Raw genomic sequence first — 18,269 nt, 5'->3', positions numbered from 1 at the left:
AGCTCAGGCGTTAACTTATAACTTAAGAGTGATAAAAGTGAACTAAGTACAAGAAAACAGGCCTGTATTTGTTACCTCTCGAGTTTGGAAACAAACAGCTTCTAATGCAGCAAAAGCAATATGGCATTTATTGGTGAACTGAGTGAGTCCACAGATTATCCTAAAAATACGCACAAAGATTTTCAGATTAGAATGGTATAAACCAATCAATTTGAAATATCTCAAATATGAAAAGGTCAAATTTGGTAGACAGAAGTGTCCAGGAAGAGAAAACTGGACATAATCATTAAGTAACTCAGAAAGACCTTATATTTCACAATTCTGCATTCATACATGAAAAAGTTTATGATGCATTTGAAGAGATGATGGCATCGTAAAACTGAACCAATATTCATTATGATGATGTTCCTTCACTATACAACTTGCAGACATCTTGAAGATAAAAGATAACATGAATATGGATATGGCAGGGGTTATTGTCAGCTGATTCATAACTTCTTGGAGCTTAAAGTTTCTGAAATTATATTCTCCAAAAAGAAAAGGTTTTCTCAACACGTTATAATTATTTGAAAATAGATAAGAAACTAATTAGTTATTAATGACTTTAGTAAATAAATCAAGATCCCCAAAAGCACACCACATTTTCAATACTTACCCTCTTGCGCTGGGCTCCCAATAAGGTGCATATAACCCCGAAAATGCTGGGACGAAGTAGCAACCATAAGAAGTACCTACTTCTTTAGCAAGCTTTTCTAACATTAAAAACAAAGCAAAACAAAACAAAACAAAAATCATACAAATATTGTGTATTATTAAATAAGCACACCTATTTTAAAAATTAGAAAAATTAGGACAGGGGTTTTGGTTTCCAATTCATTGGTAGAGCAAAATGTTGCTAACTACTGTAGTATGCTAGGATCAACAAAAACGAGTTTCTCCCACATTAAATACCCCCTACTAAAATGTAGCCTAGCTCAAGAAATCAAGGAACCAGATAGATGCGTTTCTTTAAGGTATTTTAGCTCATTTCCACTATTTTTAAGGTTGCTGACTAGGAGATGAAAAAGTGGCCTCTAGTGTGTCCCTAATCAGAAATGTATTTCTGATGGTCTCACCTTCAGGCAGAGTTAAACAAACGGATGCAAGAGTGAGTAGGGAAGCTCAAACTAATTATCTATAGACTGAAAACAGCCATATTAATACTTAAATTATAGGTACCAGAGTTTTAATGCTCACTCTAATCTAAGACTTAAAGCTCTTTCTCATGAGATAAATTTAACTCAACTTCTCTATCTGCAGCTTCTGGCAATCTCCAGTGTTCAATTTTACACTTGGATAATTTTTATGCCCTACATTGCCGGTTTATTAATAACCACAACTAATTATGACAATTCCTTGTTTTATAAATCTTCACAAAATAGTCTTTTGTATAAGTCAAACTCATACTAGGGATCTATATAATTTATGGATCACATTTGGGGCAAAGCATAAGTATTCACAGATTGCAGAGATAAAATACTGAAATGTGTCATTTTTCAGATTTTCTAACCTTTTGTTAGAACACACTCACCAATTTCTTCTGAGGTCTTTATAATTCCAAGATTGTCTCTTAGCCAGCGAATAACAGCACCAGCTATAGCTACAGAACCCTAAAGAAAAAAAGCAATCCAAGACAGAATATATTTTATCACGATCAAAGGTTTTTATTGAGCATATTCTGTGTATGACACAACCAGATGGACAGAATTCAGTTTCCATTTTGGGACTCCGACAAATACGAAAAACTAGGTCTTCTAATACAAACATAGTTTTGTCTAAGTCACTAATAAAAGTTTTTCATGGGATGGGGAAAAGAAGTGAGCCTTCTAGCACACCCTTGGATTTGTCCCTATAGGTGGACATCGATCTGTTGGTCAGTTTGCTTCTTGAACAATTTTCTGTCTGTTGCTAAGCTATTGAGGTATGTTATCACTTAGAAATATATTGCCATATTATTCATAAAATTACTGGGAGAGGCCACATTAAAAGTTTTTTCAAGTCTGTTTCCCATATCTAACAGTATAGTAAATATAAATAAATAAATAAATAAATAAATAAATAAATAAATAAATAAAAGCAAAGAAGCTAGTTAGTAAGTAATTTTTCTTTAAAACAAAATCACCTAGAGCTGTGGCAATAACGATAAAAACATATTTTAGAGTCAGATAAACTGGCTTTGAGTCCCAGTTCTAGTACCTAATTGCTGTGTAATCTTAGTAACTAATCTAAGTAATTTAGTAAGTTAATCTTAGTAAATTAATCTAAGTAACTTGCCTACATTACTTAGGCTTTCTGAGCCTCCATTTCTTCACCTATAAAATGATGACTATGACAACACTTACCTAAACAAACTACTGTGAGGCTCAATATGAGAATATATGTGAAGGTTCTTACTAAATGTAAATATTGACTTCATTAATTTTTTTAATGTTAAAGTATCAGCCAAATACCAGTGACTGATGAATAGATAAAACACAGTATGTCTATACAATGGAGTATTATTGGACTATGAAAGGAATGATGTCTTAATACATGCTACAACATGGATGAGCATTGAAAACATTATGCAAAGTGAAAGAAGCCAGGCACAGAAGACCATATACTGTATGATCCCATTCATATGAAATGTCCAGAACAGACAAATCCATAGAAAAAGAAAGTAGTGGTTGCCTGGGCTAGGGGATAGGGGGTGGTTATGGGGTTTCTTTCTGGGGTGGTGACAATGTTCTAAAGTTAGATAGTGGTGACGGTTGTAAAAATCTGTAAATATAGTATTACTATAAACCATTGAACTGTATACTTTAAAAGGGTAAATTGTGTGGAATATGAATTATATCTCAATAAAGCTATTATAAAAAGATCCTGACGGCAAAAAAAAAAGTATCAGCACAAACCACTAGGAATTCCAAGAAAATTTTTTAGCTCTGATAGTTCACTCATATAGATTATTAATGTAAATTACTTCCACAGAGTCACTCCAAACCAAATGTCAGGTGATATTAAATGTAGGGACCTGTCCCCAGTTCTATTAACTGAATTACAAATGGTCATGCCTTCTTGTTGTCAGTTGTCAAGATGTAAGTAAACTAGAGAATGAATATGCTGGTATATTCCATCATTCATAGCTTCTATGAGAAGTTACTATGTTACTGCAAACCTACAGAATGCCTGTATTCTGTTTATACGTTTATACGTTTATACATTTTTATATATGTAGACATACATACAGTACTCTGTATTACTACATATATAAAATGGCTTTTTAACCACAAAAAGTATTTGAGGAACAGATCTGACATAGCTGTGCAAATATGACAAGGCTTTAAAAATGGGACAAAAACAATTCAACAAATACCTTACGAGGGACTCTAACACAGCTCATTCCCTGCCTAAAAGAACTTGTTGTACTTATTAAGTTTGACACATTTACATATTTAGGTACTTAGTGGGATCATTCAAGAGAACTAAGTAAAATTTTGGTTTAAAGAGATTTAAGGCCGGGCGCGGTGGCTCAAGCCTGTAATCCCAGCACTTTGGGAGGCCGAGACGGGCGGATCAGGAGGTCAGGAGATCAAGACCATCCTGGCTAACACGGTGAAACCCCGTCTCTACTAAAAAATACAAAAAACTAGCCAGGCGAGGTGGCGGGCGCCTGTAGTCTCAGCTACTAGGGAGGCTGAGGCAGGAGAATGGTGTAAACCCGGGAGGCGGAGCTTGCAGTGAGCTGAGATCCGGCCACTGCACTCCAGCCTGGGCGACAGAGCCAGACTCCATCTCAAAAAAAAAAAAAAAAAGAGAGATTTAAGAACTTTACTCTCAAATTTCCCCTGGAAACAGACAGTTCAGAGATAGCAGCTGCCAAATATTAGTAAATACGTAAGAGTTTTCAGACCAGTGCTGTCCAATAGAAATATAAAGTGAGTCACATATGTAATTTACATTTTTGCCACATTAAAAAGGTAAAAGTAAGGTAAAATTAATATTTTATTTAACCCAATGTATTAAAAAAATTACAACACGAAATCAATATTAAATTTTGAGATATTTTATTTTTTTGTACTATCTTTGACATCTGGTATACACTTTACACTTAACAGCACATCTCAATTCAGACTAGCCACATTTCCAGTGCTCAATAGCTGCATGTGGCCATGGCTGCCATGGGCAGTATAATTCTAGACCTAATTGAAAAACAAAAACAAAAACAGGTGTCCCTCCTCCTTATACTCTGAAAGACACTGTCCTTAAATGGCATCTAGCAAGAAATACATACATAATTGTTTTAGGCAAGTAGAGTTAAACTATGAATTTTTAGAAGCCACTGTGCTAGGAGTCTAGTAAAGTGATTTTGTGGCACAGCTAGTGGGACTTTATACTCTAGGAAACCACATGCTGATATACCTCATTTCCACTGAAAAAGATAGGATGTGACATGCTTACACCATATTTTTAAGAGGAAGCAATATGATTTTAGCAAAAGGAAAATCAAGGTTTTGATTAGAGGTAACTAGTTGAGAATCAGAGTATCATTTAGATTAAAACAAAAGAAAAAAAATACATAGTCACTGTTAAGGCTCCAGGAGATAATTGTTTTAAATTCTGTCATCAGGAATATACAGAAGTGTTTTGTTGTGATTGAAAAACTAGATTCAATATAACACAATAAAAGGTAGAGAAAAACACTTATCTGAAAAAAGTAAATAATTTTGCTGTCAAGATATAATACATGGTATGGTTTAGCTTTTAAAGAAATAAAAATGAGAGACACCTCTAAATTCACAAAAGACATGTGGTCTTCTGAATTCAGAGGCAGGAAACAAAATGGAAGATGGTATAATGCTTCAAAGCTGGACAGGAAAAGAGCATAGCAGCCAAAACCTAAAGTGATAAATAGAAGGCGACTATCTACTTGTTATCAATTAAGTTGCCATAAGTTACATCCTAAGTATAAAGATCCAATACTTTAGTATATCATCTACAAATTTGAATCAGCCCTTGTTCTAGGTTATGACTCCCTGGAAAAGATGCATGCAAGCCTAACAGTTGTACACTAAGGGAGATGCAATGAAAGTAAGAGGGTGTAAATAATAATGAATTAAATTATAACAGGGCAAGAGGAATAAATTATTTTAAAACTAGACATGTAGCCTGGAAAGTGAAAGGCTAAGAAATAGGCTATACGAAGATTGAATTAAAAATAATCAAGTAGATCTGATGTAATGTCATAGCAGGCAAACACATTTTTCTTCAAAAGCTCCTTGACATGAATGCCACTGCCACAAACAGTATAAAAGTAAAGCAGGATATTTCAGGATGCAGTAGAATTGTAGCTTACAAGGCAATTAGGGTGAAAATTCGTGAGTATGAAGAAAAATCACGTAAAGTAAAGATTACCCTAAATTGCTTACAATCATCCATCAGGCATAGCAAACACAGTTTTGTGTATACTACAGTGCCATGTATCTGTACATATATAATTTATAATGTAGTTAATTTGTATATATTAGATTACAAATGCAGTGTCTAACTCTATAGCATTTTTAATTGCATAGAGAAAGGGAAGAGTTGAATTGGAGCAACATTACTTTTGAAATGTAACAGATTTCATTAATACTTCAGTAACAAGTTGGGGAACTACAATTAAAAGCATTTATTGCTCAGAAAGTATACTTTTCAAGAAAGAACATTATAAAAGTTCATAAACAATGTTTATATGCTTGTGGCAGATAGACTTTTAATTAAGGTGGCTCCCATGATCCCTGCCTCCTGATGTTCATACCCTTGCATAATCACCGCCTCTTGAGTGTGGTGATATCTGTGACTTTCTCCTACCCAACAGTACATGTCAAAAGTGATGGGATATGTGTGGTGATGTGTATGTGCTTCCATTGCATGATTTACTGTGCCTGTCTTGCTGGAGATATTCCCTCCCTTCCTGACTTTAAGGAAGCAGACAACCACAAGGAACTGAATTTTGCCAATAACCTGAATGAACCTGGAAGCAGATTAAACCTCAGATGACAGAAGAGCCTCAGTCAACACCTTGACTGCAGCTCTGTACCAAGCTAAGCTGTGCCTGGATTCTGAACCCATGGGAACTGAGAAACAACACATGTGTTGTTTTAAGCCACTTAAGTTTGTGGTAATCTTGTTACACAGCAATAGATAATCTACTACATAGGTTTATACCTAAAACCGGGATTTAGCTCAAGAAGGATGAAAAACTCTAAAAAGGAAATCTTAACGCTATAATCGTTAAACCATACCAAAGAAAAAATAGGGGAAGAGACATTTAAAGAAACCAATAAGGCGATACAGGGAACCCTCTTTGAAGTTCATATTTAAAAAGAAAAAAATGGCCTAACATAGGATTCGGTATTTAAACAATATTTAATGGGTACGTATTATCTGCCAGCCTGCTGGGACAGAGTGGTAAACAAGATAGACAAGTATCCTGGCCTCGGGAAATCTATATTCTAGTGAAAAAACACGGAACATGGAATTCTCAAGTCATAAGTAAGCTCAAGTTCATAATCATGTTAAAAGTTCCCAAAAGGATTTTTGTTTTGTGAAACAGTATTTGGAAAAAGAAGAGGAACAAGGATGCCAGAGGGAAGACAGAACCACTCAATGGCTCTATTTTGCTCCAGTCTCTTCCACTACTGAGAAATATTTTCCAACTAGAAAGGGTGGGACAAATTTAACCAGTTTAATATGAGCTTAATGTCACAGAACAACGTAAGGATCATGAACCCCAATTTCTTTTTACAAATAATGAAAATGAGAATTTAGAGGTGTTAAAATGTCAGGCCTTAGTATCACCTGCCAGGGGCTTCAGAGAGAGAAAAAGAGTTCTCTTTTGATGAAAAAGAAGATGCAGATGCTTACAGGAGCAGAAATAATGAGTTTGTACTTCAAAAATCCCCTTTGTTCTAACCACAGAGGATAACAGACACTATATAAAAGAGAAAACTGAAACAACATGCTGACTCAAATACAGAATAACATCTACGTGGACAGACACGGAAACACATAACCAAACAGGACTGAAGCCACGAGCATGATGGCTTCTGATTTATTTTTCTGTATGTGTCAGGGAGTAGGAGTGGTGGCTGGGAACTGGTTCCTCCAGAAGAAAGGGGTCCAAAATGTTTTGTGTAAGACAGGGAATAGAAAGAATCAGGCTCAATGCTTGAAGCCAGGGGCTAGGTGGCGCTCTCTTACTTGTGTAGGAATGCTAGAAAAATAAGCAAGTGTGTATTTGCTGACTGAGGCTATATGGCTTAATGGAAGACAAGGCTGGAAGTGACAATTCTAAATTATATGAAGAACTCTTGTATTAAGAAATCCAACAAGGCTGGGCACAGTGGCTCACGCCTGTAATCCCAGCACTTTGGGAGGCCGAGGCAGGCGGATCACGAGGTCATGAGGTCAAGACCATCCTGGCTAACACGCGAAACCCCATCCCTACTAAAAATACAAAAAATTAGCATAAGTCCCAGCTGAGGCAGGAGAATGGTGTGAACCCAGGAGGCGGAGCTTGCAGTAAGCCGAGATGGGGCCACTGCATTCCAGCCTGGGCAACAGAGCGAGACTCCATCTCAAAAAAAAAAGAAAAAAAAAGAAAGAAAGAAATCCAACAAACTTAATAGCTGGACTAGAGTTCATTCCAGCCTAACACAGATTTTAAAATATGTATGCTTTAAGTATTCGGAGATAAATTAGGAAATGACTTCCATTTTAAAAACAAACATGAAATCAAGAATCAAAATAAAAACAGAGAACTGAAACAAAATCAGGTGGATGTGAAAAATAACCAAATAAAAACTATAGAAATGAAAATATTAAATAAGATGAAAAATGTAATAGATGGGGTAAACTCTAGATTAGATAGAGATGATGAGTAAATTAGCACTCCCCCACATTGCTGGTAGGAGTGCAACTTGCCACATCTACTGTGAAAAATGGTTTGCATTATCTACTCAAAGTGAAGACATACATAATCTATGGCCTAGAAATTCTACTCCTACAGAAAGGTGAATACATTTACATCAGGAGGCATATACAAAAATGTTCATAGCAGCATTTTTCATAATAGCCAAATACTGAAAACCACTCGAATATCATCAACAGCTGAATAAATACTGAACTTCAATAATTTCATATAGCAATAAGAAGGAATGAAAAAAACAGCTATGTATAATACTGTGGATGAATCTCACAAACATAATGTTGACTGAAAGAAGCCAGATCAAAAAATACAAAAAAATACACACTAAGTGACTCAGATATGCATGCACATGCTCTCTCTCTCTTTTATATTTTTAATATATCAAATATTAAACACATGCAAAACTAAACTCTGGTGTTCAGGGCTGCACATTTAAGTGTTAGAACTACAAAGAAAAGTAAGGAAGTGATTATGACAAAAGTCAGGCTGATGTTTATCTCAGGGAGAGGGAGGAAGTTGTGATCGGGGGCAAATAGAGGTTCTTGGGATTGGCAGCGTTCTAGGAACAAGTTACATGAGACTTTATAGTAATTTTTCGAGTTGTACATTGATATTTAATTCATTTTTCTGTATGTGTCTTATATTTCACAATACAAAAAAAGGCTTTTATGTTTTGTCTTGTTTGTTTTAAAGAGAGAATTTGGAAATGGAAGGTAGATACTGAGAAACTCACCAGGGACGCAGCACAGAGAAACAAAGAGATTAAAAAAATATAAAAGGGCAGTTAAGAGACATGGATGATGGGTTGAAAGGTTCCAATATTCATCCAATAGCAATTCCAGAAGAGGATGGAGGTAATGGTAGAGGAGCAATATTTGAAGAGATAATTGCTGAGAACTTTCCAGATCTGAAGACAGACTTGGATCCAAGTACCTAACAGGATAAATAAAAATAAATCCAAACCCAGGCATATCATAGTAAAACCATAGAACATCAATGATAAAGAGATAATGTTAGAAACTCCCAGACAATAAACCAGATTATCTACAAATGAACCACATATTAACAGCAGAGGTCTCATCAGCATCGAAAATGGCCAGAAGGGATGTGGGAAAAACAATTAATATAGGCTTTTATACTAATCCTTAGAGTGAGGGCAAAATAAAGACAAACCTAAAAAGAATAGGCTTACTATCCCACACTATTACTAAAAGAAATATAGAAGGATGCCCCTCAGCAAAAAAGAAGAAGAAGAAGAAAAAAAAAGTAGGTGGGAATAAAAAAGGTATGAGACAAAAGAAATGATACTGGACACAGAAAACTAAGAAAAATAAGTCACTAAATATGATTCATTGTGGACTGCAAAGAAAACAATAGTAATTATTGCATGTTGAACAAAATGGGGGAAATTAAAGCTTTAAACAAAATAACACAATTGGTGATGAAGGAGGTAGAATAAAATATTAGAGGTCCTCATCATGGTTGGGAGATTAAAAATATCAAATAATGACATACACGCTTAGAAAAATATATGGTTTAACAATGTTTTAAAAATCTAAGGGTATACACAAAAGAAAAAAAATCACCAAAATAAAAACATAGAAATGCTTTTTATTCCTCTCAAATCAGCAGAGGAAGAATGAAAAAAGACTAAAAGACTGAAGATGGGTAGCTATAGTTTCAGGTTTTAAAGATCATAAAGACTAAAATGTTCCTATCTCCAACTTCTAAGACTAACAATAATCGATCAAATGAAAGACAATATTATTAAATATATACTTTGTAAGCATTTACAAAAAAAGGAATTAGTATGACCAAATGAAATTAGCATGAGTTTACTGATAAAAAGTCTTACCAATCTAGCATTATTCCCCACCCTTGTTTTTTGGTTTGATTTAATTTAATTTTTTTAAATGTTTGTTAATTGTAAAAAAAAAAAAAAAGTAAGAAAACATAAAGAAAATTCTAACTACACCGTTAACATATTAGTATGCGTATGTGTGTTGTTGTTGTTGTTGCTGAGACTGTTAGGTTAGCAGATGAAGGAAAGGACATAAGCTGGATGCAGGGACAACAACACTGGGCTTGGTAGACTGGAGCCCAGAACTTCCAGACTTACAAGGAAGGAAATGGTACAGCAGGGTGGCCTAGGCATCAAGGTTTTGATGTCCAAGCATCTGGATGTGCATCCTGGATCTGCTACTTACTGTTGTCAAAAGTTACTTGGCCAAGGGACTCCAATTTCACTTTTCTAATCTCAGTTTCCTCATGTGGAAAACAAGGGGATAGGAGGGTGTAACTAAGTATATTGTCATATGATCTAGTGTCTCTCTCAGCTTTTACAATTCTAAGCATCTAAAAGCATTACATAAATTGAAACAAAATCATAAAGCATATGCCTGTTAAATCTCTAGATGAGACAAAACTGAAAGAGTAACAGTAAAGAGTGAAAACGAATTCAGACTATATAGGAATAGGCTAAAATTACTATTATGAAATTAAACAGGAAGAAACAAAGACCTGAATTTAGATTTAACAAAAAAACTACACAGATAAACTACAATACAGAACGGAGCAGACTTGGTTTGACAATGATTCATTTGAAAACAAGCTAGGTTTTTTAGCATATGCTCCCAGGGCCAATAATATGAAGGGGTTACTAGTCTAAATTAATGAACTCTCAGGCTAGAAAAGCAAAAGTAGTGCTTACGGTAGGAGAGGCACAAATCACCCTATTGATTGAGTACAGGTCAGATTAGATGTAGAATATTATATTCCATTCTGGACGACATGAATTGCAATGCACCCGATGAAGGGAGTTCAGAACTATAAAGCATCCATAAACCATGTGAGATCAAGGCATTGGGTCAGTTTACCCTGGAGGAGGAAGACCCAGAGAAACTGACCGCAGCCTCCAATGTTGGAACGCTTTTCACAACCAATGCAGGTCCAATGCTAGAGGTGTTATTAAGAAGCAACTTTGGGTGCTGTCTTCAGATAGAAGTTGAATGGCTATTGGTAAAGGACTGGTAAAGGAGACAGGAGAAGGCTTTTCATATTGGGAGGGGAGTTAAGACCCAGTGACCCCTGTCCCTGAGGCCTGTCCCAGGTCTAAGGCACCTGTAATTCTAAAGCACTAATTGTTTCCTATGCAAGAAGAAAAAAGGCAGAATCATATTCTTCTTATTATATTATAGGTAACACTTATCAAGTGCATATTCTATGTGCCTAGTGTTGTGCTATGCACTCTCCACAGATGGAAAGTAGAGAGGGAGAGGGCTTGTAGGATTTTAAGTTCTGAGAAGTGTTAAGATACCTTTAATATACAGACTAAGTTTTCACAAATGCTTCCATCCATAGAAAAGGAGCTGGGGGGAGATATTATAGTGTTTATGGGTTGGGGAAGGGAGAAAAATAGAAATAAACTAATATTCTTCATGTGCTAGGCATAATGACTAATAAAATGTTTTAACTCTAACTAGAAGTCTTTACCTTGTGACAAATTATTATCAGACACTCCAAAAAATGAGCCTCAATAAGTTTGCAGATCAAGTGTATACTTGTGCATTATAAGGTAGCCATTTCAAAATTAATTATATAGAAACACTTATAAGAAATATATCTAATTTTACAAAAATAATACTATTTATTTGACTTTATAAATAAATGTTTCTAACACAAACTTACCATATCCTACAGGCTTAGGCTGGCATATTCCTACTACAACATACAAACATGTTTGAAATAAATGTTTCCAGTGATAAGTGGCATAAATCTCCTCACTTTCTTTTCTATATCAAAATGTTACACAAAATTTATTTTTATGAGGAGACAAGTGAAGAGAGTTATTCTGCTTTTTTGTGCCCAGGGTTCTCTTTGGAACACTGGAGCATTTTATTTATAAAAACAAAGAATTTTCAAGATGAAAGAAATGTTAGCACGTTAATCCAATTAAACTTTAGAGATTGAAAAAAAAAAAAAAAAAAAACCTTACATTGTAGAGCTGTCAAGTAATATGCCTAAGGTGACACGATTAATTGGCGTAAGAACTGAGGAACCAATCTAATCAAGGTCTCCTGTGAGTCCTGACACCCAGGTCAGTCTCAGGTTCCTTCAACTCAATCAAATGCCAAGAAAGCAGAACTTTTTGAGTCCTCTGTATTAAGATTTACTAGAAAAGTGTTAGAAAACACTGTAATTTTTATTAGCTTTGAGTGTTTGTCGTATTATCCATATTGATTAAAAAGAACTTACTTCCAAAGCATAATATACTGGTTTGTCTCTGCCAAGTTTGTAAGCCACTGTGGTGAGAAGGCCATGATCAGAAAATACACACTGTAGGAAAGAAAAAAAAAAAGATTTCAGTAGTGGAAAATGAAAAGATAACATGAGAATATTTTTTTAAAGTTATAATAACATAGGTACAAAATAATGCAATCAATAAACCAATTTTTAAAAATAAATATAGTCAAAATGATCAGAATTAAGAACACATTTAAGCTGTATAAAAAGTTTATTCCTTGTTTCAAATTAGATTTGCATTAAGAATTTGACGAGGTCTCAGTCTAGATTTCCCACCAATACAATTAAAAACACACATATAAAATTCAAAAAGCCTAAAATGGTTCTTATTAGAACCATTCAGATTTTGTATTGAGCTCTAAATTAAACCCTGATAAAGATTAAGTAAAAGCTAAAGACTAAAAGTAATTTAATAGCAAATTATGTTCAAGCATTATTTATATGAACTTAAAGACTTTTATCAATTTTTTAATTTAAAGAACCAACCTTATGGCCTGTATTACATAGTAAGAAACATCCTGTTCCATACCTAGAGTTGAAGGGAGAATGAATAGTAAGACAATTTTATTGAAAGCAAATAATGAAACATTAATAATACAAATGATCAAAACTGACATATAATTTAGTCCAAAAAAGTCATTATATTATAGTTTTATAAAAGTTCCTAAAGTTAACAAAAATCATATATCTTCATGGAATGTTTTAGAAATCAGCCTAGAAGAAAATGTACTTAGAGCAATCTTTTTTTTTTTTTTTTTTGAGATGGAGTCTCGCTCTGTTGCCCAGGCTGGAGTGCAGTTGCACAATCTTGGCTCATTGCAACCTCCACCTCCTGAGTTCAAGCAATTCTCCTGCCTCAGCCTCCCAAGCAGCTGGGACTACAGGCATGTGTCACCACGCCCAGCTAATTTTTTCTATTTTTAGTAGAGACGGGGTTTTCACCGTGTTAGTCACGATGGTCTTGATCTCCTGATCTCGTGATCCACCCCCCTCGGCCTCCCAAAGTGCTGGGATTACAGATGTAAGCCACTGTGCCTAGCCAGTGCAATCCAATCTTAATAGAAACATGCAGATATAGTATTTAGTGTTTAGTCAGTCCTAGGCCAGGGCTGTGTTTATAAAATACCACTGAATTACAATAAATTCTAAGTTCTGTCATAGTTATGTTACTATTAATTCATGTGGAGTGAAGCATCATAACTGACAGCCAGCTTAGCTCTATCATTAATACAGTCATAAACCGAGAAACACCACTATCTTCAGGCAGCGTGGGGAGGCTGGATACAGAGTGTGGGAGGGTGTAGTTGGAAAGCTAGGACAAGAGTGGCATGGAAGGGAAAGCAATTTAAGGTCTACCTTTGATAATCAGAGCCAGAATGTAACATGGCTGTTACAGAAGAACTGAATTTATTTTGTGGCAGCCTTATCAATATAAACTTTTGACTCTGCAGCAAGTCTGGCCCTTGGACATTAATAGGTAGTTTTGACTTGTGCCAGGCAGATAAGTGGCCCAAAGTGATACCAATAAGGGTCACAGAGGAACAGTTAAGCTGAGTTGGGGTAACAAGGTTGCTACAGTCACCCTTGCTTGGCTCTGCCCAAGCTGGGCATTCCCTCCCCGTGGGCCTTGCTGCTGTGCCCTGCACCACCAGGATTCTAACTGTGCTGGTGACATTCCAGCAATTGAAAGATGGGACAGCATTCAGTCCAGGAGCTGGCAGAAGGATCCCAGAAGAAGCTACTACCAGTCAGCACTAATTCAAAAGATCCCATCAGCTGCATTTTGATTGTGCAACAAACACAAAACCAAGAGAAATTGTTTTCTGACATTTTTCCAGGTACCATTGTTCTGAATAAGGATTAGCCTAGGATAGTCTATATCCTCTCATCCAAATATATTCTTGGCCTGCTTCATGAGCAGGTGACAAATTCAAGGAGCGACTAATATCTAATTTTGTAAAGACACTTGTCAAATAACACTAGGTACAGGTAACACATTTACAAACTAAAACACAAAATCACTATACCGTTTTATTGCCACACACTGAAAAAGCTATATATTTCAAGTTAATCTACTGTGATAAATATTCATAAAAATGGAAGTTAATTATCTATTTCATGCTTTTTAAAGGAGAACTCTGTACCAATTTAGCATCCATATAAACACTATATTGAACAGTTGCATATGTGTCTTAGTGCAAAATTGATGAGAAGACTCAAGGCACTTAATAAAAGTGAATTCTTAAGTGAGTATACTTAATAAGCAATTAATGAGTATTAGCAAATATGAAGAGACTTCCTTGCTATATTTAGGCCACAGCTTTTAAAGCAGTACACATGCAAGTATTTTCCTCTTAAATTTTATTGTTCTTTCTTCCCAGTCATCAAGCACATATGGAGCTTTCAGCATTTACGTGATCTACCTTGCCTTCCTCACTGTACATTGTACTCACAGAACACTGTACTTTGTTCAAACATCCCAGAAAGATGTCTAACTTTTCCAACTTCTGCAAAGGTAAAGGTTGCTTGCTCTCCTTCATGACTATCAGATCAGGACTGAGCAGCCCAAAGAGGTGTGACAAAGATGGCACACAGGGGCAGGGGGGTTGACCATGGAGGAAGCTATGAGGGAGGTAAAAACTTTGTCACACTCAATCAGCACTCCTGGATAAATGAGACAGCTATCTTAGGTGCTCTTTCAGAAAAATAAAATTTAATGTTCAAATAATCAATTTTTTTAACATTCTAGAAAAATCGGAAAATACAGCTAAGCTGAAAGAAAAATTAGAATCATCCATAATTTCTTTCCCCACTCTGAAACAGAGATGGGCTTTTCATTGAATTCTGAGCAGACTGTCATTTTCTCTCCGCTGAGGTTGGGAGAAATTAACTAAATTTTCAATCCCAGTCTCTCTAACCTCTTATTTGGTCTTGCCCATCACTTATACCCCATTTATTTTACAACTTTCATCTGTTCTCTGCTCAGACTCCAAAGAAACATTCTCTGGTCTTACCATAACTTACAAAGAAAATCAAACAAAATTCCCAAAATGTTACATAATCCTGTTAACCTCACAAACTATGTCCTTCTCTCACCATTCCTGGATGGTTGTATTTTTGCAAAGCACATATCTTCGATTTCCTACCTGCTTACATCTCTTTTGACCATTTGCAATCAGGCTTCTATCTTGAGCATTCTAGTAAAACTTCACTCTTAAAAGTCACCAAATGGCCAGGCGTGGTGGTTCACACCTGTAATCCCAGCACTTTGGGAGGCCGAGGTGGGCAGATCACGAGGTCAAGAGATCAAGACCATCCTGGCCAACATGGTGAAACCCCGTCTCTATTAAAAATACAAAAATTAGCTGGGTGTGGTGGCGTGCACCTGCAGTCCTAGTTACTTGGGAGGCTGAGGCAGGAGAATTGCTTGAACCTGGGAGACCGAAGTTGCAGTGAGCCGAGATCACGCCACTGCACTCCAGCCTCGTGACACAGCGAGACTTCATCTCAAAAAAAAAAAAAAAAGTCACCAAATGAAGACCTAATTTCTATGTATAATGGTCTATTCTTGGTACTCGGCCTCTATGACCTCTTAATAATGTTTTGTGCTACTGACCATGCCTCCCTCATAAATATCTCCACCCTGGATTTCCACACTAATCAATAACTTCAGGCTAGGTGCAGTGGCTCATGCCTATAATCCCAGTAGTTTGGAAGGCTGAGGCAGGAGGATTGCTTGAGCCCAGGAAGTTGACACAACCTAGGCAATATGGTAAGACCTCATCTCTACAAAAAATTTAAAAATTAGCTAAGTGTGGTGGCATGCACCTGTAGTACTAGCTACTCAGGAGGCTGAGGGGGAGAGGATTACTTGAGCCCAGGAGGTCAAGCCTGCAGTACGCTGAGATCTCACTACTGCACTCCAGCCTAGGTGACAGAGCGAGACCCTATCTCATATATATATCTCATATATATATATATATATAAAACAAAAAATGAATAACTGCATTGTTTTTCTGACTTCTCTATCCCGGTGCCTGCTACTTCTACTTATGTAAAAATCTCCTCTACTTGTGTATTTTTTCTTGGTAATTTCTTCTACTTCTACTGCTTCAAAATCCCCTCCATCTAGGGAAATTCCAAATTTTCCACCTTTTTTTTTTTTGAGGCAGTCTCACTCTGTCACCCAGGTTGGAATGCAGTGATGCAATCTCAGGTCACTGCAGCCTCCGCCTCCCAGGTTCAAGCAATTCTCATGCCTCAGCCTTCTGAGTAGCTGGAATTACAAGCACTTGCCACCACACCCAGCTAATTTTTGTATTTTTAGTAGAGACGGGGTTTTGCCATGATGGCCAGTCTGGTCTCAAACTCCCCACCTCAAGTGATCCACCTGCCTTGGCCTCCCAAAGTGCTGGAATTACAGGTATGAGCCACTGTGCCTAGCTAAAAATTTCTATTTCTATACAGAACTTATTCCACATTTCCAAATGTGTGCAACATACAGTGTGCCAGCACCACAAACATGCTCTGAACAGAAATTCTTCTACTCAGACCCTTTCCACTTTGGCTAAGCCTAACCACAGGGTCCAGGTACCTAGATGACATACCTACTTCCCCTCCCTTTCTCCTCTACAGTGCCATGCACATTCACTCATGGCCTCCCTCTGTCTCCATCCTTCTGAGCCCATGTGCTCATTACCAGGACACTATAGTGGCTTCCTCCATGGCGTCTTGGCCTCTAGTCTTTCCTCACTTTCACCCAAGACTGCTACTGACAACTCCAGTCATCTCTGAACACCAGCTCATAAGCCTTCAAAAGTTTCCTACTGCCTATCAAGAAAAGCTCCTTAGCCTGAAATATCGGGCTTCACAACATGATCCTAGCTTTATATTTTTTGTCACTTGCCTACTCTAATGTTCTCTATATTCTCTAAACAAAGTCTTCTATTTCTCCATACGTCTCTCTGTTCAATGTTCCCTGTACCCTCCAATACTGCTCATTTTTCAAAGCATCTCATTACTAAGAAAATCTTTTGTAATTTTTATTTCCTCCCATTGAAACCCAACAGCTTTGCTTCAAAGTTTCTCATGGCACATAAGTTCTGATTTATACATGATTAACTGCATATTTGTGTTCTTTTCCCTCAGGGAGATAAATATGAGATCAAAGATCTTATAATTTGTTATTTCCCTCTTCCAATCTGTAGTAGCTGCAGAGGTACTTAAACAAGTCCTCCCTAACTGAAATTCATCACTTAAGGACTTGGCTGATAATGCTAGTGGGGAGGGCAGTAGAGAGAGGAGGAAAAGCAGGCTACTGTATTGGGTACCTACCATATGCTACATACAGTCATCCCTTGGTATCTGGGGCAGAGGGCATTGATTGGTTCCAGGGTCCCCTACTGCCCCAACACATACTAAAATCCAAGGATGTTCAAGTACTGTGGATAAAATTGTGTCATATTTGCATGTAACCTACATACATCCTTCTCCTGTATATTTTAAATCATTTCCAGATTATTTATAATACCTAACACAATGTAAATGCTGTGTAAATAGTTGTTATACTGTATTTTAAAATTTGTATTTTTCTGTTGTATTGTTATTTTTTATGGGTTTTTTTCCTGAATATTTTTAATCCACAGATATGGAACCTGCAGATACAGAGGGCTGATTGTACTGTGCTAGGCACCTAAAATATAGATAACATTTGATTTACTAGCAATAGTGTTGCTGGCAGAGGAGGAAAGAAAGAGAAAAATAACCTAGTTTTCTATGTTATTTCTCTTGACTCTTGATTCAGCTGCCTGGAACCCAGATTCCAAGAATGTTTCCAGACTCAGGCTGACTCAAATTCTCTTGGTCATGTAACCTCAGATTACCATGACCTGCAAAGAATTCCCACATCCCTCCTCCTCAAAAAATTCTCACACAGGCCGGGCGCAGTGGCTCAAGCCTGTAATCCCAGCACTTTGGG

At 36.5% G+C, this 18,269-nt stretch overlaps 1 protein-coding gene across 3 annotated transcripts in view; it reads right to left on the bottom strand.

Moving 5' to 3' along the window:
• The window catches only part of GK (glycerol kinase), an 88,017-nt gene that overhangs the window by 11,441 nt on the left and 58,307 nt on the right, over nucleotides 1-18,269 (bottom strand). For all 3 annotated transcript variants that reach the window (XM_011959818.1, XM_011959819.1, XM_011959820.1), the window contains 5 exons: nucleotides 12,779-12,821; nucleotides 12,245-12,325; nucleotides 1,571-1,649; nucleotides 656-752; nucleotides 76-160 (listed from right to left, as the gene is read on the bottom strand). In XM_011959818.1, coding sequence (XP_011815208.1) covers nucleotides 76-160; nucleotides 656-752; nucleotides 1,571-1,649; nucleotides 12,245-12,325; nucleotides 12,779-12,821 — 385 coding nt within the window. The remainder of the gene's footprint in view (nucleotides 1-75; nucleotides 161-655; nucleotides 753-1,570; nucleotides 1,650-12,244; nucleotides 12,326-12,778; nucleotides 12,822-18,269) is intronic.

Source organism: Colobus angolensis, unplaced genomic scaffold (assembly GCF_000951035.1).
Source record: "Colobus angolensis palliatus isolate OR3802 unplaced genomic scaffold, Cang.pa_1.0 Scaffold50, whole genome shotgun sequence".
Lineage (NCBI taxonomy): Eukaryota > Metazoa > Chordata > Mammalia > Primates > Cercopithecidae > Colobus > Colobus angolensis.
The sequence above is the reverse complement of the archived record's forward strand: the minus strand, read 5'-3'. Positions and strand labels throughout refer to the sequence as shown.